The sequence below is a fragment of the Ursus americanus genome, chromosome 10 (genome assembly GCF_024610735.1).
Source record: "Ursus americanus isolate L20-20 chromosome 10, mUrsAme1.1.p, whole genome shotgun sequence".
NCBI classification, from domain to species: Eukaryota; Metazoa; Chordata; class Mammalia; order Carnivora; family Ursidae; genus Ursus; species Ursus americanus.
Window position 1 is genome coordinate 70,552,186 of NC_142136.1, and position 24,877 is coordinate 70,577,062.

At 49.0% G+C, this 24,877-nt stretch overlaps 1 protein-coding gene across 2 annotated transcripts in view; it reads left to right on the forward strand.

Annotated features, from left to right (window-relative positions):
- Positions 1 to 24,877, forward strand: part of FLT1 (fms related receptor tyrosine kinase 1) — a 171,316-nt gene that overhangs the window by 142,084 nt on the left and 4,355 nt on the right. The window contains exons 19-29 of one of the 2 annotated variants that reach the window (XM_045797039.2): positions 2,657 to 2,770; positions 3,566 to 3,654; positions 7,714 to 7,870; positions 8,296 to 8,393; positions 9,131 to 9,253; positions 10,807 to 10,918; positions 12,484 to 12,583; positions 18,156 to 18,261; positions 18,503 to 18,645; positions 20,657 to 20,741; positions 22,488 to 22,582. In XM_045797039.2, the coding sequence (XP_045652995.1) occupies positions 2,657 to 2,770; positions 3,566 to 3,654; positions 7,714 to 7,870; positions 8,296 to 8,393; positions 9,131 to 9,253; positions 10,807 to 10,918; positions 12,484 to 12,583; positions 18,156 to 18,261; positions 18,503 to 18,645; positions 20,657 to 20,741; positions 22,488 to 22,582 (1,222 nt within the window). The remainder of the gene's footprint in view (positions 1 to 2,656; positions 2,771 to 3,565; positions 3,655 to 7,713; positions 7,871 to 8,295; positions 8,394 to 9,130; positions 9,254 to 10,806; positions 10,919 to 12,483; positions 12,584 to 18,155; positions 18,262 to 18,502; positions 18,646 to 20,656; positions 20,742 to 22,487; positions 22,583 to 24,877) is intronic. The other variant, XM_087865221.1, reaches the window with a different exon arrangement.

Sequence of the window (24,877 nt, forward strand, 5' to 3'; positions counted from 1 at the left end):
CATTTCTTCATTCGTGATGGAATTTTCATGTCATTTTGACTCATTTTAAGATTCCAAAACCAAAAAGCCCTGGAAACTCCAAGGACAGTTTTTTCTAGCTTTGCCAGCTCTCCAAGATATGACCGGGGATCCTGAGGCCGGGAGGCTATGCACCCAGCCAAGCAGATCCCTGGGAAAGGCTCCAGGAGAAAGGACACTTCGAGTAGGGAGACTTCAGAGCATGCATGTCAGCATCACAAGAGCCCCATGAAATGATATTTTCTACCCCAGAAGGCTGTCCTTGTCAGGCAAAGGCTCTGATAAAGCTCTCCAAGGAAACTGACCGTCCCACCGAGAAGTAGCCAGGGAAGGAGTCTTAGACCCACAAATCAGGACTTCCACTCAAAATGGACTGCCCAGATGATGGCAGGCCTTCCTGTGAGAGTCCCTGCCTTCCAGCACCCTGCCCCGCACCCTGTGCCCCAGATGCTGAAGAGAAGAGGCGGCAACATGGCCTCTGTGTGAGAAAGCACCAGACCAAGTGCCTTCATGTGTCAGGTTGAACTGCATGAAATTGCCATTTCTCTTTTTTTTTTTTTTCTTTCTTCTGCCTTGTGAAGTAGTTATTTTCCCAGATGGCAGATGAGGAAACAGGGCCCAGAGAGGTTAAATCACCTCTGAAAGGCCCCACAGCTCACCAGTGCAAAAGTCAGGGTTTGAGTGCAGCGCTCTCCCGCCTCCCCCCCACCACCACTACGGTGCCACACAAGACAGGCTGCCGAGACCTGGCCTCCAGGAAACGGCCTGTTGCTCCAAAATCCTAACGTGATCCTGGCCCGAGCTATGGAGACAACCTAATACCCAACCTTGAACAAAGTTGAAACTCCTTCTGGAAGCATCTGCTTCCTCAGCTGGTCCCATGTCCCTGCTTCCTACGGTACACCATCTCCCGGAGAGGCGGGCCTGCGGCCCATGCCGGCCTACTGCGGATCCAAGATAACACCTGCCTGGAAACGGAGCAATCCGAGCAAGAGAGCCTGGCTTTTTTCCTCTGTGCCAAAGGGGCATAGAAGCGTGCAGGGACTGAGGAGTTTGAGGGGGCGATGCTGACTTGAAAATTTTTAATACAGAAATAGCGTGTGCGGTATCTTTATAAGTGCTTCTCTTTTTAAAGCCATGAGCCTTGATTTTTAAAAGATTGCCAAATCACCCACTATATAAAATTCGTAAAAACCATTTTCATTCAGCTTTCTTGCTTGAATTGGTTGGCCATCTGTTTCTAAGAGAAATTGAAAAGACAGAATGTCAGACACAGGCCATGAGTCAGAAGCTCTTTCAAAGTGCCCTTGAGCAGAACCTTTAACCTTTTTGGGCCTCATGCCCATGTCTGAGATGAGGAGAGTATTCATGGTGTTTATTTTTCTAACAAATATTTGTTGAGCATCTACTGTGAGCCAATCTCAACCCCGTTGGAAAGCTTCTAGAGTTTATCTGGTTATTACTTGAAAAATAATTTAAAAATGATTTGTGCTTATGAAATAGCTCGCACGTGCTGTGGCCATTTCCCAGCCTGCTCTACAGAAACACTTGCACATGTGTGCAAAGACCACACATTGGCTCTCCACTACAGCATTATTCGTGATGGCAACACACACACACACACACACACACACACACACACACACACACTGGAGACAGTTCAAATGTCAAGAATGCTATTAATCAACTAACAAGAATGGAAAAAGTCTCTGACATATGAAAAAAAAAGCAAATTTAAAAAAATAGAGAGGATTCCATCTATGCAAACAAAACAAGAAGGTCTTTAAGCGGGTATATATGTTTATAAATACACAGAAGAAAGTCTAGGGAGGTAAGTGGTTGGAGTGGCTTTCACTTTTTACTCTGTATACATCGTATTGTTGGAATATTTTACAACAAGATTATAGGACTTTATTTCTTAAATTTTGTAAATGCCTTATAAATTAACCAATAAGAAAGACGCTTCCCCTCCCCACCACCACCAAAAAAAGAAAGAGAGGAAACAAACAGAACTAACTTAATTTAGGCTTTGGACTCTGCTAAATCTTAGAGTGATGTTGTTTATCTCTGCGAATGGAGTTGAAGTCAGATGCTTATGGACCCTTACAGCTCGAGATAACCCTGCAGACCCCAGGGAGGAAAAGGTTATAGGGAGAAAACAACACAGTGCAAAGATGTTTACAGACGTGGCCATTCCACTCTTGCAGACCCCTGGTGCTCCTTCTTTGTGACTCTTCAAAGAGGGGAAAGTGAGAAAAAGAGGGGAGGTGTGGGCACATCCCCTGTCTGGAAGGTTCTTGCTGCGCCTGGTTCTGCCGAGCGGAAGCCTTTGGAAGGCGCCTTCACGAGGTGCCCAGCTCTGAGTCAGCGCATTGCTAGGCAGACCAGGTCCACCAAGAGGAAATGCCCAGTGACTAACCCCACTACTGCTTCTGGGCCTTACTGTAATCAAAAGGATGTTGGCTCAGGAGGGAGGGAGTAATGAAAACAGTCTGGAGACGGGGCCTTTCTGCAGAATGTGGGGAAGTCAATGAAGCAACTGGCTGAGCATTGGCAAACATGGAGGGCAGGAATGCCGCCTCCAGCGGAAAGAGCCCCATTGTCCTGTCGCCCTGACTCTTCCTTGTTTCTCACACAGAGGGGGCCACAGCCAGCGAGTACAAAGCTCTGATGACTGAGCTCAAGATCTTGACCCACATTGGCCACCATCTGAATGTAGTCAACCTGCTGGGAGCCTGTACCAAGCAAGGAGGTAAACGAGAAGGAGGGCCTGCTCCCTCTCCCTGTTCATATGCCGAGAGCAGAGTTGGACATAGCGCTCCTTCTCCCCATTCCTCCTCCTCACCTCCTGAAAAAAAGGCCTCTCAGTAGGTCCAGAGGAAACAATTTGTCCATTTATGGAAAGGCGCTCCATCCTAGAAATGCCTTCCCTGTACAGTTAATTGAGATGTTCTAAAGAGAAGGATTCCCTTTGAGACCTCTTTCCATGAGCTCTGGGTCAAGTGGAGAGCATTTTTCCCTCAGGATGGCTTGGAAGGAGTGTGGCCAGAGCTAAGGTAATGGATAGAAGGACGAGCCTTCCTCGAAGCGTCCCATAAAGGAAGGAGTCACTTCTGGTGTGATCCTAGGAGGAGGGGATGTGAGGCACAACCAGAAGGGCCCTTCCCTTCAGACAGGTTTTCCCCGCTGGGGCAAGTGGCCGGGGCAGGGCTGCGGTTATGACTCAGGGCTCCAGCATGTCCCTGAAGACCTGTCTGTCTTCCCCTGTGGCAAGGTTAGCACTTGGGTATAGATGTGTGATCGCCGCTTAAGCCAGAAAGAATGGGGCAAAAGACCTGTGCGCATCAATGTTTTCCAAGGTCATCAAAAGTAGTAGAGATGAAGGGTAGTTGGGAAGACCTACCTCCTGTTCGAGTAGCAGTGGGTACAGAAATCAGCTAAGGGCTAGGAGGCCCCAAGCAGAGTCCTAGAGACCCAGCCGTAGGCTGCCTGCTTCTCCATTACCCTTGCGAATTGACAAGTGATAAACCATCTGTTCTGCGTACAGGGCCCCTGATGGTGATCGTCGAATATTGCAAATACGGAAATCTGTCCAACTACCTCAAGAGCAAACGGGACTTATTCTTTCTCAACAAGGTAAGGAACTTTGGGGGGGAGGTTTAGGCTATAGCAGCATAAAGCAAGAGAAACCTGTATTTTTTCTTCTATTAATGACCAATCTTAAAACCCAGTCTCTGCTTTGTCCTTCCATGGCACTACATCACACTTTTTGTGGGCAGTGCAGAGACTATGTAATCCCAGTATACGCAGCAGCAATTAGAGGTTAAAATTTACGAGCCATCTGTGTACCGACCTATGCAAGCATCTTGATCATTTTCTTTCTTTCTCTCTTTCCATAATGTACACAGATACCCACACAAATCACTTAGTTACTTGTTTCTTTAAAGAAGATGATAACAAGTATAATTGTCTACATTTACTAGAGAAATTAAGGACTCAATCAACTGAGTGACTTTGCAGCGAACACGAAGCCAGTGACGGGGCCAGAGAAATTATTTTCTCCTCTTGCTATGCCCTTTACTCCACCTTCCCCAGACCCTCACCACCCATGTCAGCCCTGCGCACACACAGAACCGGCCTTACCCACTAAAATAAAGCCACATAACAAAAGGAACATGTAGGTTTAAGTCCTGAAGGCAGAGATCACTGAATGGAGAGGGTTTAATAAAACTTTGCCAGTGTGACCCATCCCACCAGTGTTGTGTCCTCTGGGCTGGAGCTGCTTGGGGTGCAATGACTCGACGTTATTACCTGACAATCAGCAGTGCTGGTCGTGAGTCTATGCAGTGTGGTGATTCAACACACAGACTCCAGAATCAGACGTCCTGGGTTTAAATCCTGTCTCTGTCACTCAAAATCTGGGCCCTTGCCCAAGTTACTCAATGTCTTGGTCTCAGTTCCCTCCTTTACTAAATGGAGGTAATAACAGAACCGAACTCATGGCGTTGTTGAGGGAATCACATTTTTCACTGAGTTAAGCACTCCAGAAACGGTAACTATTGTCATTATTGACCCACTGCGAGGGGAAGATTGGCAGAGTCCAACCTAATGCCACTGATCTATACAACCTGTGTGATGGTTAAAGTGCCACACATCCAAGAATCACAGCCATCTCTCACATGGACAAGAGTATTCATGGGACATACAAATAAAAACCACTGGACAGCTGGCCAATTCTCTCATCCCTCCAACTTTGACCCAACCAAAGACACAGGTGGTCTACCAGACTTGGAAACATGAATATTGTTCTCCAATTTTATTTTATTTTATTTTATTTTTTTTTTTAAAGATTTTATTTATTTATGTGACAGAGAGACAGCCAGCGAGAGAGGGAACACAGCAGGGGGAGTGGGAGAGGAAGAAGCAGGCTCATAGCGGAAGAGCCTGATGTGGGACTCGATCCCGGATCGCCAGGATCACGCCCTGAGCCGAAGGCAGACGCTTTAACGACTGCGCTACCCAGGCGCCCCTGTTCTCCAATTTTAAAGCATGCCCTCCAATAGTTAGAATCTTAAAGCTGAAGGGGCACCTGACTGGCTAGTCGGTAGGGCATGCGACTCTTTATCTTGGGGTCCTGAGTTCAAGCCCCATGTTGGGGGTAGAGATTACTTAAAAAAAAAATCTTGAATCTGGAAACGACCTTTGTGATCAGCTAGTTCGCTCTCTCACATTACAGATGTGCCCAGAAAAGTCAAGTGATTGGCTTAAGGACACTCATGTACCCAGAGGTGAAGTCTGGGAGAAAAAAAGCCCCGCTCTCTTGACAACCCTTGCGAAGGTTTTCGGTGCATTACATTGGATAAGGAAGGCAGGGTGGGGGCGGGAGGGGGGGAAACACCATAAGAAAACGGGGAAAGTGGTGGCCCGGGATGGGAGCAGTGCAAAGTCCCTTCAGTCCTGAAGTCCTGGACTGGCTTCAAGAAGAACTAAGGCGGCAGCATACCCCAGGGACCGGGGCAGGATGGAACGTTTGGGTTCGTGCGTCCTTTGTTTAGAAGGTTCTGCTTCCTCCTCTGGCTATATTTAATGATTCGCCTCCCTGTTGGTGAAGCTCAGTGTTTTCATGGAAACACATGGCTGTCTTTCATATTTGGAACCTAAAGGAATATAAAGAGAAAGTGAGGGGCGCCTGGGTGGCGCAGTCGTTGGGCGTCTGCCTTCAGCTCAGGGCGTGATCCCGGCGTTGTGGGATCGAGTCCCACATCAGGCTCCTCCGCTATGAACCTGTTTCTTCCTCTCCCACTCCCCCTGCTTGTGTTCCCTCTCTCTCTGGCTGTCTCTCTCTCTGTCAAATAAATAAATAAAATCTTTAAAAAATAAATAAATAAATAAATAAATAAATAAATAAATAGAAAGTGAAGGAAAAATCGAAAGGCTAAATAGAAATGGAATATTTTGTTTCCCAAAGACATGCAGCAGGATCACTCAATACTATTTGTAATAAATTAGCTGCCTTCTGCTAGAGTCCAGAAAGTTCCATACATCCACCTTTATTTAACATTGGTGGTTACCAAGAAGCAAAGCTGACAATAGCATTGATGGGGAGTCAAGGAAGGGTGAGGGAGCCTGAATTATGGCCCCTGCAGACGTGTCCAAGGCTGTGACCACTGGGAGGATGAGGAAGAAGGCACCCCGGAGAGCAGAGAGCATGGGCTGTCTTGGGCTGAGCCGTGAGCAGACCCATCGAGCACTTTCCTCCCCACACCCTTGCCATTGCCTTTTCCCTGCTGCCTTGTATCCTAAGGGGGGGGGGGGGCTTGTGAAAAATCCATTTGTAGTCCCCAACTGAACAGAACCAACTCTACCTGCCTCTGGGAGACGCAGAAACAAAGAATTATAGTTTACCTCTTCTCAGGTAGGTCACCTGGGGTGGCAGTGGGGGTCTACGCTGAGGCCGCCTGCCCCCCGTACCCCCCTACAGGGCTCCTGCGAGCCCCCCCAACCCTGAGTCTGGCTGTCCCTCCTGTGGCTCCCTCCTCTGTCCTCTGCTTACTCCCACGACGCCCTCTAGTGGGGGGATCTCTCCTTTGTGACATTTCTAGGAAAAGCCAAGCCTGTGGAGCCTGGCTGGTCCCAGCACTGCCAAGCCGTGCAAGTGCATCAAGGAGCACCGCTGAGCTCCAGCCCCTCACAGCTGCTCCTCAGTACTGCCAGCTAGCATGACGGAGCCGAGGTCCACGCTCCGCCACTACACAGTCACGAAGCCACTGGGCGCGTCAAATTTGTAGTGTCATAGTTATTAAGTGAATTACCAAAGATGATAAAAACCTTTTCCGGTTCCACATGCACATCCAGAACCAACACCTCCTTTCCTAGGAGTCCAAACATAACAAGATGGAACTTTTCCAGTGAGGGAAATGAAACCCCAAAAAGGAGGTAATTTGCCCAATATCATATAGTTAATGAAAGAGCCAGATTACACACCAGAGCTTGGATGCCCAGTCTAGGATGAAAGGCCGTTTCTGCCCTTATTAGGATCAAACTGGATCTTTGTTTTGAATGGAGGGGAGACAAAGAAATGTTCAAGTTCTCTCCTTCCCCAAAGAAACCAGAGAAATCGATAAGTATAGCCTTCTCTCATTACTCACAGGGATTATGCCAAGTGAAGCCCCAAGTCCACTAGGGATTTGTTTCTGTTATTCAGATGGTGTTTCACAAGATGGCGGTGGTATGGAAAAAGTGGTTAAGGGCATGGACTGGAGTTGGCCAAACCTGGGTTCAAGCGTTGCCGTTTACTATTTGCATGTGACTTTTATTACTCTCCTCCTCCGAACCTATTTCTTCCTGTATCAGCAAGAACTACTTTAAAAAACTTACTAAGACTAAATGAGAAAATGCACCTAAGAGTCTTAGTATCCTGGCTGACACCAAACAAGCAGTCAGTGAATACCAGCGACTGTTAATATTTCTTTATCCTGCCTAAGATGCCCTCTCGAAACCCACTCGAAAGCCAAAGCCGAACAGAACCCCAGGAAGAGCCAGGCACCTGAGCGCTGTAGGGCCCTCGCCACCGATTTAACCCCTGCTTTGTGCAAGGACACTCTCCCAACTCAGGCGCCTGCCCGCTCGAGGGATTCGATTCCTCACTGCTGTTCTGAAACACTCTTTCCTGTGTCCTTCTCGGTCTGTTCAAAGGATGCAGCATTACACGTGGAGCCTAAGAAAGAAAAAATGGAGCCAGACCTGGAGCAAGACAAGAAACAAAGACTAGATAGTGTCACCAGCAGCGAGAGCTTCGCGAGCTCCGGGTTTCAGGAAGATAAAAGTCTGAGCGATGTTGAGGAAGAGGAGGGTAGGTATTAATTCCTTCCTGTCCTACAGTCTGAGATATTTTTACAACATACTGTGCATCTCTGACATTTTTTTCTTATTTATCACCCTAATAAACATCCGTGGGAGACTTGAAGGGTAATGTCCTGAGGAGATAAGATTTGAATTAAGATTATTTACAGAGTTACTAATTTTGACAGGGAACTGTGCAATTGTCTCCCCTCAGGGCTTTTTGTCCAAAAAGATCATCCCCCACCCCCCTGCTTGGGTAGAATGGGCTGCAGGCCTGGAAAAATCTCTGATATTCATGTTGAAACTCCAGTGCTCTTGAAAATGAACTCTGATCTACTTGTTGGTTTTATGTTTTGCTAACATTGTTCCAATAAACTGGGATTTGGGGGGATAACAAGAGCCATTACAAACAGTTACGGTTTTAATGCTTTCCAGATTCTGATGATTTCTACAAGCAGCCCATCACTATGGAAGATCTGATTTCTTACAGTTTTCAAGTGGCCAGAGGCATGGAGTTTTTGTCTTCCAGAAAGGTCAGCCTTGCCTTTTACTGCTTTCCTTCTTTGCCAGGCCCGGACATGTGGACGTTATATGGACACACTCACCTTTGCTCTAAATCCACTCTTCCTAGTGTTTGCTTATACTTACGTAGAGTAAACACCACACCGAGTGCCTTAATTTTTCCTGATAGGACAGAGGAGCCTCGGATACCAGTGAGTAGGAACTGGATTCTAGGGGAAAACCTCGCCAGGCTTCAGACTAGACAAACCTGGCGACCATTCTCCACATTGCCCCCTGGCATATTTTCAAAGCTGGCCAGAATCTCCGAATACACAACCTCCCCGGAGAGCTTCTGTTCATTCATCCATGGGGAGTGCTCCACGACACTGCAGCCGATAGTGATCTGACCTAGGCAGCTCAGGGTTAAAGGCTGGGAGTGAGGGCAGTGGGGTTTTGCTTACTGGGAGACATCCACGGCCAACTTGGTTTACCAGGATGCTGTCGGGCCAAACAGTGGCAAAGCGGACTGGGGCATTTCTTGGCTTTTGGGCCTCAGGGCAGGGGGTGGAGGGTGGGGAGGGGGTTATATTTGTAAAGAAACGCCTTCGTGTTTATGGTCACCCCGTGTGCTTTGGAAGTCGCTTCCTTCATGTAAAGGGTCATGTGAAATGGATCCTCCAATTAAGAGGAATAAGGACACTGAAAAGACGCAGGAAAATGGTGCATTAGATTAAGGAAATGCACTCCTTATGCATCTGTTTTATTCTAGTGCATTCATCGGGACCTGGCAGCAAGAAATATTCTTTTATCTGAGAACAATGTGGTGAAGATCTGCGATTTTGGCCTTGCCCGGGATATTTATAAGAATCCCGATTATGTGAGAAAAGGAGATGTAAGTCAGCGCGATGTTTCTTTGACTCATTTATACCCTGTCGTCTGTAAACCGCAGACCAAAGCCCTTGGTAAATATTTACACACTCCCTGAAAACCATCATGTGCTTTCTGTGAAGACGAGCAGCCCCGATGGGCTGTGCACCGGAGAGCCCTTGCGTGGGGCTCAGAAAGGCCCCCATCTCCTGGTTCTGCTCTTCCCCCGTTGCTGGCTGGGTACCTGTCCTTTTGGGCCGCACTGCCAGAGCCTGCTAACCTGAGAAGTGCTCAGTGGGGGCCTGGGAAGACCGTATCATCGCCTCCCTTGGACTCCTGTGGGAGTTCCCTGTACCGCTGGAAAGAACAGCCTGGACTCTTTCCCTCAAATAAACCCGGGTGATGGATTCAGCAGGTGTGGGTATCTCAGGAAAGGGTGGGGGAGGGTATCAGTCTTATCTTGCAGAGGAGGAAATGGTTTACCTCCCGAGCCTGCCTTCCCGCCTCGCATCTCCCTGATGGCGGCCCCTGGCTTCTCTTCCCTGCTTGTTTTTGAACAGAATGTTATTTTTCAGCTTTGCGGGTGACCTCCTGTGTCCTCTCTTGTCCAGCGAGGGGGCTGACGACTACCGCGGGAGCAGTTCTCAAACTTGAGCGAGCACACACGTCACCTGGAGGGCTTGTTAAGCTGTCATTTACTGAGCTCCACCCCCCAGAGACTCTGACCCAGGGAGTCTTGGGTGGGGCCTGAGAATCTGCCTTTCGAACGAGATTCTAGGCGCTGCAGATAACAGCTGTTCCCAGGACTAGACTTTGAGAACTACTGCTCCACAGGCTCTTTTTATAAAAGGAAAACACCGAACCTTCCTCAGGAGTGCTGATTTGCGAAGTCTGTCCCCATTTTCTGTCATCTCGGTCTCTTCCAGCCTCTCCCACTTCTGTTTCCTTCTCTCTCTGTCTCTCTCTCACCCCCTGTGATCCCATACTTCCTGTCAAATCCCATCCATCTGCAGTGCAAGGCCTAACCCACCGGGACTCCCGCTGTCTGAAGAGAAGGAAGATTTGTCTGCACGCTTGAAAACAAGCCAAACGGTCTCCTAAATGCTATCTGTCACCTTCCTTCCTTCTTTCCTTCCTTCCAGTGCCTTCGCCTGCTCCCCTGATTCAGTGACTTTGAAAATCCTGTCTTTTTTATGTAGGAATGCCTTTCGAAATCCTCCTTCTTAAACACCAAAACCCAAACCCTGAAAATCATCGATTTTTCAGGATGTGTCCTAATTCAGATCGTTCTTTTCCAAGACCCCGTAGAGTACATGCCTTTTGAGGGAGAAGGGTTTCTTCCAGAGTCCTGGAGTGAGGACATGCTGGATTCATGGGAGGGGCTCACCAGACATTGCCCGCCCTCTTTTGGTGTGACCCTGCATGTTGTAAGGGTTTCCTCCATTTTGGGAAACCATAGCTGCTCTGGGAAATGATTTGTGGGCCAAGTGTTATCTGGGAGGTGACCCCATGTGCACTTGGGTTGCACATGCTTTGTTTTCCAGTCCTTCTGCTCAAGGCCCCTCTGCCCTTTTCTAGACTCGACTTCCTCTGAAGTGGATGGCTCCCGAATCTATCTTCGACAAAATCTACAGCACCAAGAGCGACGTGTGGTCTTACGGAGTACTGCTGTGGGAAATCTTCTCCCTAGGTAAATCTGGGGGGAAGGAAGGGATCCAACAAATGGCCCAGAACCAAATGTCTGCATCCTCTGTCAAGTGTCCTCCGGATAGACCCACTCTTGAGATCAGCCTCTAAAGGACGCCTGGGTCCTTGTAGCAGCTCACACGAGGAGCGGTGCACACATGTGTGCCCTGCACCTGAAGGACGCCCTGTACCAGCACACACGGGGTGGGGGAGGGGCACCACGGCATTACATCAGCCGTCTGACTCCTTCCTCTCTCCTCTGCTCCTTCTCCTAATTCCTCAAACTCCCCGATTCCTAACACCCTGCCCCTTCCCTCCCTGCATCACCCTCCCCTCAGAATTTCTTCAGAAAGGCCCCAGCAAGCACAGCTCAGCCTACGGGGAGGCCTTTCTCACGGCTCTAATACTAGCCCAGCTAGCCCTGGACGCTGGCTTACATACGATGAGCAGCGGGAACACTGGTTGTGTTTTTTCTGCTTCCTAGAACATCCGCGATGGGTGGCTCGAAGCCCTGTTCCAGGCCCCAGGCACACACACGTGCACCGAGCCCACATGTGCTTGCAGCCCCACACTGGCGCTCCGAGGCCTCCCAGCGTGGGGTCTAGCCAACAGTCTTTTGGACTTTGCCAAAAATTGGCCTTTCGGAGCAAATAAAAGTCACCCAGTAACATCCCTGGTTTCCTGTAATGTGTGAAAACCATTCCCCTGCTTTCGATGACAGGCACCTGTTGCTTCCAGTCCTTGAAAGCAGCTTGGCGTCCGCAGTGGCCCCATAGTGACACAGTGCCAGAGCCGCACGCCTCCCAGCTGCTTCCTACCAGCAGCAAGCACCAGAGAGTGCAGACAAACAAGTGTTGAGAGACACTGGATCCGAGGCCTGCAACAGGGCAGGTCGGGAGGCCTTCGTCGCCCCCAGCTCCGGTCACGCCTCCCCCGACGGGCAAGGTTGCGTGGGCCTCCTGGAGGGGAAAACCGGCCGAAGGCAGAGTCTGGGCCCCTGGGGCGCACTCCGGCCCCAGACTCCCACCCCATTTGGCCTCACCCTGGAGCTCCAGGCCCCCTTTCCCTCAGGTCCCTCACAGCAGCTAGTGCGCCAGCTCTGTGAGGAATTTCCAAGAAAGTAGTGACGTAAAGCGTTCTCACGGAGGTGTGATTGATCCACGAGTATCCGATTCCAGGTCGACTGGCGTTTTAAAAAGAATCTCCGTCACCCAAGGTGGGAGTCTCTGATGACGGGCTTTCTTTATAGAGTTCCTCGTGGGGCGAGGGGAAGCCTCTGCAGAGGAGAGCCTTCCTCCTGACCAGTCAGACCACAGTAGCCGTGGCCATGGCCTGTGGGCATCGGACACCCAGCACCACAGGCCCGACCAAGCAAGCCTGTGGTGCGGGCAGGGTCAGCTGAGCCTCTCGGCCGGCGCTTCTAGCTGGGGAGAGCCATGCCAGTCACTGGGGATTCGGTGCTAAGCCATCGATTTAAACGGAGGAGGCCAACACTGACTCACTCCCCCGTGGTCTTCTGCACCCCGAGGCCATGACATGCCCTGTGCTTTCCCCCACTGTCTCCCGCAGGTGGGTCTCCATACCCGGGTGTGCAGATGGACGAGGACTTCTGCAGCCGCCTGAAGGAAGGCATGAGGATGAGGGCCCCCGAATATGCAACTCCTGAAATGTGAGCCCTCAACTTCCTCCCTTCCCCATCTGACCTCGCTCTTCCCACCAGCACCCTTCCGAAAGGGGTCTTCCTGCCGATGTTCAGCCCCTCTTGGGCCCAGCTGTGCTGGAAGTGGGACACATTATCCCTGACCCATCCCTCCCCGTTTCCCCTCTTGAGCACGGACATGACTTTTCAAGGCCATTCGCTGGAACTGAAGTTAGAAATTGAGCTTCTAGGTATGAATCCAGGCACACTGAACAGACCGCCCAGGCACTGAATGCAAGACCTTGTCCTCGTTCACAAAGTGGGAGCCAAAGGAGCTAAGCAGCCTCAGGGGTGAAGGGCTAAGAGCTGCTGTGGACCAGTCAGTCCTCCATGCACACTAGAGACCTGTGAGGGGGTTTCGTGTGGAAATCAGGGAAGAGGCATAGGAGAGGAAACAGGGGCTCTCCCGAATGAAGTAGAGATAATACTCCACAGAAGGTTCTGTGGCACGAAGGCTTCTCGAGACTCTGTAGGAACTGGCAGCTGTGCGGAGCTTCTTCTTGAGGTGGCCCCCTGCTTCCGATCCTAGGACTCCAGGCTCCACGCAGAGGCTTTCTCCCTTGTGCAGATGCTTGCCGGCCTCCCTCAGACACTCTTTTCCTGAAGCTTGTGGCTGTTTTGCACTTTGAGGCCTGAGCAGGAATGTGATGACACCTGCAGTTTTGTTGAACTGCTGCTGACAGGGACTTGGGCCTCCCCAAGGCGGCACCACCTTTCCTGAACTGGCAGGCGGCCCTCCCTGTCCTACCCACACAATGGGGTCTTGTCAGAAGCCCTAGGATGGCCTTTGGGGAGGAGTCAGAGGGAATGAAGGAAGTGTGGGCTTGGCCAAAGTGCAAGGTTGCTGTCTCTTCCTTCATCAGCTGGAGACAAGGCTAGGTCAGACCCGGGGCGAGGGTGGGAGGCTGGGGCCCTGAAGGCCGCGCCGTGAGCAGTATGAGCGCAGTAAGGAGCTAGGGGCGCCTGTTCTTGTCAGGCTTCTGTGGAGTCTTATCAGGAAAGGCCAGAGACCCTGAGGCGGGGCTCCTTTCTGAGAGCTGGGAACGGAGATCAGCCCCCAGGATGGCATCTGGGCTGTGGAGTGTGGAAGGCACGGAGAGTTTTTAACCGCTTGTCTCCTTTTGCTTGCTCGAGAGAGGGGCAACGGCCAGGAGAGCTGGTGTAAAACGACATTACTTTGCACTTTACGGTTTTCTAAGTGTTTCCCCCACACACACCCGGTTTCCCTTGACGGGCAGACAGGCAGAGGTGATCATTTGAATTTGATGAGCAATGAAACTAATCTCAAAAGTGAAGTGATTTGTCCTCTGTCAACTAACTGGTAGCAGAGGAGACATTTAGAAGCCAGTCTTTTGGACTGATTTCCCTAGATCACAGGACCATTACATTAGAAATACACCCCACATTCCTTCGAAAAAAGGTTGCTCTAATACATCCACTCATGCTTTGACCTTTTCTTCCACTTTTCATATAATCTGACAATCACGGGCGCCTGGGGGGCTCAGTCGGTTAAGTGTCTGCCTTTGGCTCAGGTCATGATCCCCAAGTCCTTGGATCGAGCCCCGCATCGGGCTCCCTGCTCAGTGGGGAGCCTGCTTCTCTCTCTGCCTCTGCCCTTCAGCTCCTGCTCTCTCTCTCTCTCTCAAATAAATAACTAAATCTTTAAAAAAATCTGACAATCACAAGACTAGTTCTCAACTACTAACCCTAATAATAATTGCAGTCATTATTAAGTAATGTTTAATATTAACTAAACAGTTATTTAGTACTTAAGTGCCAGTCACTGTTTTAAGGGTCTTTTAACACATACTGACTTACCAACACTCATCGAGCCTATACAGTAGGTGCAAGGCTTAACAGCGTTTCACAGGTGAGAAAACCAAGGCACAAAACGTCGAAGCGATCTGCCGCACTACTAAGTTCGTCTGAGCCCAGAGTCCACGACACCAGGCCACACACCTGCAGGTCTGTTCTAATACCTACCCAGATTCTGGTCCAAAAGGACTCTAGAGGTACAAAGTCACATCAGCTTGGGACCAAAACCCCCTTGGGCTTTATCAAAGCTTCAAGTCTTCACATTAACCACTCCCAGGAAACCCTTGTATCCCGGGCAGCCTGTAGACAGGAGGATGGTTCCTCCATGCTGGGGAGTTCTAGAAATGGTGAAAAGCAGCAGCTCTGTGAAATGTTTGTGCCGAGGGCTGGAATGCAAACCTTCAGCCATTCTCAGGCGTTCAAGAGCTGGTGGAGTAATTTCCTTCTTGTGTGCTCCACAGTGGGAAGGCCTCAGGGAGGACAAAGTGCCGCTCTCGGAATTGGCCTCTGTGACCTGAACTTGGCCTGAAGTGGCGTGCACTTGGGGGCTTGGGTGATCGCTTGAAAAGGAAGCCCTTCCCACAGCTGGCTTCAAGAAGGGCTGTTGGGGTGGGTGCAGCTGGTGTCTCTACTGCATTCAACCTGTTTATTTAGTGAGGTAAACTGTTCAACCCTGAGTGGCTGGTTCCTCGCCCAGGGCCTGTTTCATCAGATGTCTTTCAATAAGGAAATAAGCAATGAATGTTTTGATTTTTTTTTCCTTTGGTGTTTGCTGAGATGATTTGCACTGGATTTTAGGCAAGAGGAATGGAAACTAGAAATCAGAAACCAAGAATCAAAATAAAAACAGCAAGTAATTGTAGGTGGTCCCTTTTGCTAGTTTGGGCAGAGAGAGGCCAGGGCGAGTCCTGCTCATAGCGGCTTTTGGCTCAGCAGGGAAAGGGTGCTGGCTGAGAGAAGCCAGGGCCCCCAACAGGACCACCCCCCTTTTGTGCCTGGTTCAAGCCTTTCTTGCTTTGGCTACCCCTCGTACCTGAATGTCCTTCCAACAGCCTCCGAGACTGCTCGTTGCTAGCACTGGCTTGGGTGATTAAGCTTCAGGGTGGTCGGGGGAAACCAGCCAGCCTTCATCACATCACAGCCACTGCACTGGAGGTGTGGGACCGTGGGCTTTGTCCAGTGACCTCCTGTCTCCTTGGTAAACATTTTTGCACCCAGCTCAAAAAATTAGTAAAACATGTAAACTTCAAGTGAGCTCCACATAGGATTGTGCGGACTGTCTCATGCCACTTCAGACCTCTGGCCACTAGCAGGCTGGGTCAGGTTGCCTGAACAGAGCAAGCGCCTTGAGCCGTGGCTCTGTGGCTGGTGGTCAGGGATAGTCAGGGACCGTGGGCACTGCAGCCCCTGTCCTAGGTCTCCCAGACAGCAGGGACAATGGCCCCAAGTTGGAGAGCCTGTGCTCCCCTCCTCCCTCCCAGTCTCCTTCGTGTCTGCAAATTGAGCCTCAGTAGAGTGGTCCTTGACATTGGCCTTCACAGCTCCTGGGACCCGTTGAGGCCCACCGCACCCCTGGGAGTTAAGGAAAATGGGTACAGTAAATGAAATACACAGGCAGGAGAGAACCAGAATCATCTTCTGAGAAGAGCCTTGACCCATCAGTTTGGACAAAGTCAGGGAATCTGTGATTCAGACAAGTGATCTTTATGAGCTCCAGTCCCTTAATCAAAGACTTAGGAGATGTGCTCGCTGTGTACTCAGAAATAGCAGCTCAACTCCACCATCCAGCTGTTAGGGGAGCTTGCCGTTGAAGAAGGCCACGTGGGGCCACCCTTCCCCTGGGGACCTGAGGAGACACACCCCCGACCACAGTGTCTTGCCTCTCAGAATTGTTTTTCCTGTGCGGTTCTTTTACTGTTCAGGGTTTGCCCAACATTGACAGACAAGCTGCAAGACCGTCCCATGAAGTCATTATTTCCTAGATGGAAATTACACTGCTGAGAGGCGGCTAGGACAGCTTCCTTTCGGATTTCAGTTCTAGGAACAGCCTTGCTTCTTCCAAGGAACTGGGCTGTTTTTAACTTTTGGCTTATGTGCATCACATAATTGATTATTCCTTCTTTTCACCAGCTGCCTGGGAGCTCGGAGCACTGCCTGTATCCAACCCCTCCGAGTCAGGACGTACATTTTGCAGATTAGCTTTGCCTGAGCTTTTGCCTTCTTTAAAATTCCCCCTTACCTCTGATATTCTTTTCTCTTTTGGTAACCTTCTTATAGTCCTACTTTGTTCGTCACCTCATCTGTACTTTGAAATGAAATAGGGAGATCCTCGAGACACGCTGGGATCGGCTGGTGCAGACTGAATCATGTGTCTAAGAAGTGGCAGTGGGGGGGGGGGACACCCAGGTCCCAGCACTGCAAGTAATGTCTGCAATATGGCTTAGATCTCTTCCCAGAGACCAGTCTGAGTTCCTTCTCAAATATTGGAGTACTTGTTTGGCAGGCCCTGAGCTAGGTGAGGGGTGTGGAGATGTGGTCCTTGCCTACAAAGTGCTAACGGCCAGGTTCAGATCCAGGTCCAAATTCTGAGGCCATTCAGACTTTGCTCCAACTTGGTCAGAGTCCTCTCTAGTCCAGATGATCTTGTGAGAGAAGAGATTACTTAGAGTAAACATCTCTTGAGGAGAGCAAAGAGCCCCGGGAGAGTAGATCTGTAAGCCAGTGTGTGTATAGACCTCTGGGGTGCATTCTTCGGTCGGGGCGGGAGTTGAGAGGGGTAGGGTGGAGGGGCAGGCAGAGACCTACATTCCCTCAGACGGGACCAAGAGAAGAACCCAATACCTTTCCATCTCCAAGGTCAGAGGAGAAGAATCATAGAGAAAGCCTGTTGACATTTAAATCCCAGGACATGATCTGGCTTCTGTGAAAGTAAGACAAACGTTCTCATATCCAGAAGCTCAGTCTATACCTAGTGCCTTGAGAGGTGTGGGAGGTCAGTTTTTGATGGCGACTTTGAAATGCTGAGGCTGGCAGGGGGGAGAGGGGGTCAGCCACATGCAAGAAACCTGCACGCAGCCCAAGGAATGACCCACATTCCACACAAACGTTCACCTTTTGGAAGAGACAGGAGTCCTGTACACAGTGCCTTCTCTACCCGTCTCCAGTGCTGAGCTCAATCCTGGAATCGTGAGGCCCTGGACCTACCACAAGCTTCTTAAGAAGCCTGAGCCAAGCTGTTTTCACAGCCTGAGAATCTAAGTACCACATACAATTCACCCATGGATGTTTGTGTCTGTGTTAGCTTTTACCTTGAAGGGGCATTGCCCGGCTTTGGACACTGAGGGGAGGAGCTCTACACTGCACACCGAAGCACAGGGCAACAGTAGTGCTTCCTTGTCCAGAAGCTCGGCTTTACTCAAGAACAGCTCATGCCTTCCCCTCTGCAGAAACCACAAGCACTCCAAAGAACTTGGGTGGCGATGGGCTCTGGAGGGTTGGTCAGTCTGCCTTGTGGGGGGGGGGTGTTTTACCAGTAGGACCTGGCCCAGACAGCCTTGCGGGGAGCGTGACACATCCCCACACCCAAAAATGAAGGCAAATACAATCTACCACGGGCAGCATAGTCTTTCTCTGTAGGACGACACCCGTCACTTTGCTGGTGCGTGCGGGGCAATTTACACGATTACCACCGGTGTCCAGCTGGTTCTGTTGTGCTTTCACCCCACAGCTATCAGATCATGTTGGACTGCTGGCACAAAGACCCAAAAGAAAGGCCAAGATTTGCCGAACTTGTGGAAAAACTAGGCGATCTGCTTCAAGCAAATGTACAACAGGTAAAGCTGAATTTATCTAGAATATCAGAAGACCCCAATGCCTTTTGAATGTAAGCCAAGGGGGTGTTTTATTTGTTGTTTTAAGAGCTCTTGATAGCAGATTAGCAGTGTGTGCGTGTGTGTGCACGATTATCTTCCCAAAACAAGACTGTGGAAATGACACAGTTGAAACTGACATGTTTCAGAGACATAGGCTGAAACAGAAGTTTGTACCATTAGAGCTCTGTCTTTGGTGTTTTAGGACGGTAAAGACTATATCCCACTAAATGCCGTACTGACAGGAAATAGTGCGTTTACATACTCATCTCCTGCCTTCTCTGATGACTTCTTCAAGGAAGACATTTCAGCTCCAAAGTTTAATTCGGGAAGTTCTGATAATGTCAGGTAAGATTTTTCTTTCCCTAGCCTTATATTATACAATTTTCAAACATTAAAAAAAAGTCAACCTCTGAAATTCACCCATAGTTAACATTTTGCCCTATTTTGTCTATGTGTAGACTCTGTATTTTCTTGTTTTTGCTGAACCAATTGAAGATGAGCTTCAGACATTATGACATTCTACCCCTAAATTTTGTAAGAAGGTCGTTCTCCTGTGTTACCACAAAAAAATTATCACACTGAAGAAACTGATAGTTCCTTAATATTAAACATTCACATTTCCATAAGTTCCCCAGATGTCTTTCATACCTTAAGAAAAAACAGAAGACAAAAATGGGATCCAATGAAGAATAACACATTGCATTTTATTCTAGGATAATCCTACATCTTTTTTTTCCCCCAATAACTTTTTTTCATAAGGCCTTAGATAAAACAAACTTTTTTTTTTCTAACTTGACATACTAACCTCTCGTTACTGCAGAAGAAGATGGAGAAGGGATAAAGGGAAACAATATTGATTGAGTACCTCCACTGGGTGCTGGGGGCGGGGGGAATTGGCTCTCGAGTACTAATGGTTACATGTGTGTCACACACGTTCATCACTGGCAGTTCTACATGTGTCAACACGTCATCACTAGTGGTTGTACATGCGTCACACGTCAGTCCTAACAGTTGCATACGGATGCTCATCACTGCTGACGGTTTTGTGTGTATCATACACACTCAGTACTAATAGGTACACAGACACACGCAGTGTGTGGTCTGGCACTGTACTAGGCTCTTTGTGTACGTCAATTCCTTTAATGCTCAAAACAATCCTATACAGTAGATATTATTATTCCTCTAACACAAATGAGGACAATAAGTCTCCATGGGAGATAGCTCGTCAAAATGGTGTGTCTAGAAAGTGGCAGATTGGAGTTTGTAACCTAGGTATTTTGATACTCCCTCCCTGTTCCCATGCTGTTAGAATGATTTTTGGGATTTAGACTATCCTGTGGGCCTTCTAGCATCTTTACCTGCAGTAGGCACAACCCTAGAGCTTTGGCCTCAGTGCAGCCAGGAGAGGCATGGCTAAGGGTTGGGACAGTCTGAAAAGACTGACAGCCATCTCTAGTGGCCAGCCTAGATCTGTGGTCATGGGTTATATAGGTCAGTGGCACTGCTCACACTTCACGACCAGCCCAAGAGGTGGAAACAGATGAATCACTCCCCCCTTTTTTTTGAGATAAGAGAACTAGCTGGGATTGAACACATTAGCAATATCTGATTGTATCAGAGATGGGGGAGGGAAGTTGTCAGTTATTTGGGCCTTTCCTGGATGCTGCTTTGCCCTAGGCCAATAAGGAGCTTATCTAAGAAACTGGGCCTTGCAGGTGAAGATAGGGTTTCAGACTGAGAAAGTCAGTCTGTAGGTAGTGGAGATCTCTGCCAGCCTTCCCAATGGATTATCAACAACAGGTCAGTCAGAAGGTAGTTATAGGAAAACACAAAAATATTACCCATTTCTCCCAATCTGGAACCCCAGACCAGAATGTACAGGACTAGCTGTTAAATCAGCTCTGTGACCTTGCGAGCTCACCTCCTTGGTCCGCTCACACCCTTTGAGAAGTAGGCAGCTACACATTATCAAGTCACGTCCCTTCTCTGGGCATCATTTCTCTCTTTTGTAATGTAGGGTGTTTAGACCACATGAGGTTTCAGGCTTCTTCTAGGCCTGACATTTCTCCAATTCCACAGAGGCCTAGAAGCCCAACCACTGAGGAGTCTCTCAAAGGTCCCTCTGGGGTTTTGCTCAAAACTATGCAGTGTGGATTGACAACCAGGGGAGGGAGTAGCCACCGCTGTCAGGATTCCTAGAGGAACACAGAAAGCAAGAGACCTTCGGCCTCAGGAGCCAGGGGATTCCTTTGGTACTTTGGTTCATCTCAGCTGGGATACAGTGCCCATAGTCTCCCGACTAATAAAACCTAGATGCATTTTCCTGTCTTGATTGTTCTTTCTGCTTCTTCATCAGATACGTGAATGCTTTCAATTTCATGAGCCTGGAGAGAATCAAAACCTTTGGAGAACTTTCACCAAACACCACCTCTATCTTTGATGTAAGTAATGGAATTCACCTCCTCAAGCCACCCTGGCGGGGCACTTCCCCAGACTCTATCCGAACACAAGCTCCAGTAGTCTGCTGCCTCTCAGTCAGTGGGGTCAGTAACGAGTAGTGGCTGAAATGACAATTTCAGGGCACTGACAACAAGACTTAGCTGTACAGAGCTACTCTGAAAGCAGGTAATTCTGTAGTTGGACAATGACATGGAATTCACTCCAGGGTCCACGTCTTCACCTGGTCATAGTTTAGTCCCTTAGGAAACGTCATTGTGTGTTTCTAAGCTTCTTGGCTATCAGTGATGGAACCCTGCTTTCAGATTAATGGCGGAACTCAAAGCTGTGAGAGGCTGGGTCTTCACGATGTAACAGAAAGCTCTCCCTTAAGAGTAGCCTTGAGGTCCTGAGAGAAGTCTACCCAGGCTTTATGCTCCTTCCCATGAAGCAGAGTTTGAACAGCCTTGGTCCTACCCAGCCACGCTGGGAGAAGCAATCCAGTACAGCCTGGCAAACGCAGGGCCTTACCCAGCTTTTGTCTCTTGGAAGCTCTGGGACGTGAGGTTGAGAGAGGAAGGGGAGGAGAGGGAGGGCTGAGCAAGAGTGCCCTCTGCCATCAAGCCCTTGACACTCAGAGTGTGCTCTCCAGGTAAGCACCGTGATCACTAAGCAGACTAGAAATGCCGAATCTCAGGACCCATCCGTATGCGCTGAGTCCGACTTTGCCCTGTCACAAGGTCCCCAGGGGACTGATGTGCACAGCTAATTTGAGGAGCACTGGTAATGCCCAGGTCCCATAAAAGGGCTGGAAAACCAACCACAGGGTGAAGGTGATGACCGCAAACACTGTGACCTCGAGACCCGGCACAGTCATTAAAGCACCAAAAGCGTTTCAAACACACTAGAGAGGAAAAGATGACTGGAACATTGGAAAACATTACAAACACGCTGCAGAATACCAAAGTAAAGTAGCTGGAAATTTTGTTTTTCTGCTTAGTAAGCTGGTTTTAAGTCCTAGGGAGTGACACTGAGCAACACGTGGACAGTTTCTGTCCACCCTAACCCCCCCCCCCAGCCCGATACAGCAGGGATGATAGCTTCTTCGCTCGCTTAGGCTTGCTTACTGATGAGTAGGACATGGACACAGCCCCATCAGAGACTCAAAGGGTGGAGGAACAAAGTGTGGAGGCCACACACGGGGAATGCTGTATTAACAGAGTAAGGAAGAGGCTGCGTGAAACTCCATGCTAAAGCTGAACCAAGGAGAAAATGGAATTATTGCAAACCATGACCGTGGAGAGCCTGAAAATTCCATAGGATCCACAAGAGAAACAGTTAAACCAGGTCTTTATAATTTCTTGGAATTTTTGCATCTTTTTTATGACCCCCAAATAACAGCATACTCACAACGGTCATCTGCCAGAATTAGGTTTAGTAGATGGATGCAATCATCGGCATAAAAGTTTACTATAAAAAATGCTCACCTGTTACCTGCAGCTTCCCCTTTTGTTTAAATGTATTTTCTTCACCTTCAGAAAGAAGGACCTCAAAGTCACAGGGAATAATAGGCATTTCTTGCAACTGACAAAATTTAAACTTGCCCATGTGGAGAACATGCTTTGTCTTAATAGGCAGGTGAGGACAGAGCTGGGAGTGACTTCGGATGTGTATCCCAGTATCATGCCCCAGACCCGTGGGCCCCTCTGGGTCAGGCAAGAAGTGTAACCGTTTTCCTTCCTCCCCACCAGGATTACCAGGTGGACAGTAGCACTCTGCTGGCCTCCCCCTGGCTGAAGCGCTTCACCTGGGCTGAGAGCAAACCCAAGGCCTCCGTGAAGATTGAGTAAGGAAGCGGGGGTCTTTTCGAGGATGGGGAGGATGTGAAGGAAGATGCTGGGGGAAGCTCATTCGCCCTTCTCAACTACAGGGTTCAGGCATTGCAGAAAAGCACTTTTTGTCCTGAAAAGGGCAAGAAGGAGGGTATAAAAGTCAGAGACAGGCGCACCGAGTGCGAGAAGGAAGCCCGGGATTTGAGAAGTCGGAACCTGCAGACAATTCCAGCAGGGACAGGCAGTGCAGACACGCTGAAGCCCAGTGCCTCCGCTGGAAGGAGCCTGATACGCCCAGCGGTGAACAGTGCAAAAGCCGGATGGGGACCTGCCAATGGGGGCGGGGGGGGGCAGCTTCCCGTGATTACGCCCTGGGCTGGCAGTGTTTGTACAGGAAGGCTCGCAGGCCTGCTTCCCCCAAGATGTGCCATCCTGAGAAGCCAACCCTTCCAGGGAAGGCTTGTTTCTGGTCAGATCCTGGAGTGCCCCCTTCCCTACAGGGCCATCCATGGGCGCTGTCGGAACTGCTCAGGCTCCAGCTTTTCACTCCGCTGGTCCTGCTAGCACTTGAGCTTCTCTGTGCTCGTCTTACCAAGGGATCGTGCCGGACCGGCGAAGGCTGGGCCCGTCAGGCATGCCTGCCTTTCCTGATTCAAATGCCTGCCTGTCTCACCCAAAGGCAGAACGTGCTCCTTTTTCCTCTAAATCAGGGGTCAGCAGACTTTTTCTTCAAGAGCCACATAGAAAACAATTACTCAGGGCCCCTGGGTGGCTCAGTCAGTTAAGGGTCTGCCTTTGGCTCATGTCATGATCCCAGAGACCTGGCATCGAATCCTGCACCAGGCTTCCTGTTCAGCGGGGAGCCTGCTTCTCCCCTTCCCTCTGCCACTCCCCCTGCTCGTGTTCTCTCTCTCTCAAGTAAATAAATAAAGTCTTAAAAAAAAAAGAAGAAGAAGAAAACAACTACTCAACTCTGCCATTGTAAGATAAAAGCAGCCATCGCCCATATATAAACAAGGAGGTGTGTCTGTGTCCCAATAAACTTTATTTACGAAACAGATGGCTGTGGCCAATGAGCACATGAAAAGATGCTGAAGGTCATTTGTCACCAGGGAAACACAAATGAAAACCATGACCAGATATCACTTCACACCCAGTAGGATGGCTAGAACTAAAAAGTTGGTGTTGATGAGAATGTGGAGAAATCATAAGCCTCATGTGTTGCTGTGGGAATGTAAAATGGTACAGTCACTTTGGGAAAGAGGATAGAAGCTCTTCAGAAGGCTAAGTAGAGTTACTCTAAGCAATTCCACTCCTTTGGTACATACCCAAGAGAAGGAAATCTTATGTCCACACAAAAGCTTATTCATAGGGGCGCCTGGGTGGCACAGCGGTTAAGCGTCTGCCTTCGGCTCAGGGCATGATCCCGGCATTATGGGATTGAGCCCCACATCAGGCTCCTCTGCTATGAGCCTGCTTCTTCCTCTCCCACTCCCCCTGCTTGTGTTCCCTCTCTCGCTGGCTGTCTCTATCTCTGTCGAATAAATAAATAAAATCTTTTTTAAAAAAAGCTTATTCATAAATGCTCATAGCAGCATCACTAATAACCCAAAATAAAAACAAGCCAGCTGTTCTGCAATTGATGAGTTGATAAAATGCAGTATACCCACAGAATCAAATATTATTTGCCAATTAAAAAGAACAAAGTACTGATACATGCTACAACAAACCTTGAAAACATTATTACTGAACGAAGCCAGTCACAACAGACTACATAGTGTATGATTCCATTTACGTGAAATGCCAGGATTAGGCCACTCTATAGAAACAAATTCGTTTGGTAGTTGTCGAGGGCTGGGGGTGGGAAGTGTGGGGAAGAAGGGTAACTGGCTATACTAATGGGTATGAGTTTTGCAGGGTGAGGAAAAAGTTCTAAAATCGATTGTGTTGATGGTTGCACCATCTGTGAATATTCTAAAAACCATTCAGCTGGACAGTTTAAACAGGTGAACTGCAGCTCAATAAACCTGTTTAAAAAAAAAAGAAAAGAAAGAAAAAGGAGAGAAAAAGAAAAAAAAATTAGAGGTAAAAGAAGAAAAAGAGAGAAAAGAAAGAAAAGGAAAAAAAGAAAAAGGAAGAAGAAGAAGAAAAGAAAAAGAAAGAAACCAAGCAGGTGGCCAGCCCACAGGCTATAGTTTGCTGAACTTGACCTGAGTCAAAAGGTGGCCCCAAATGCCCCGAAGGGATTGAGTTAGTGCAATCTAACAACCTCGAGGAAGTCTGAAGGGGAGGAACATTACCAAGCAAAC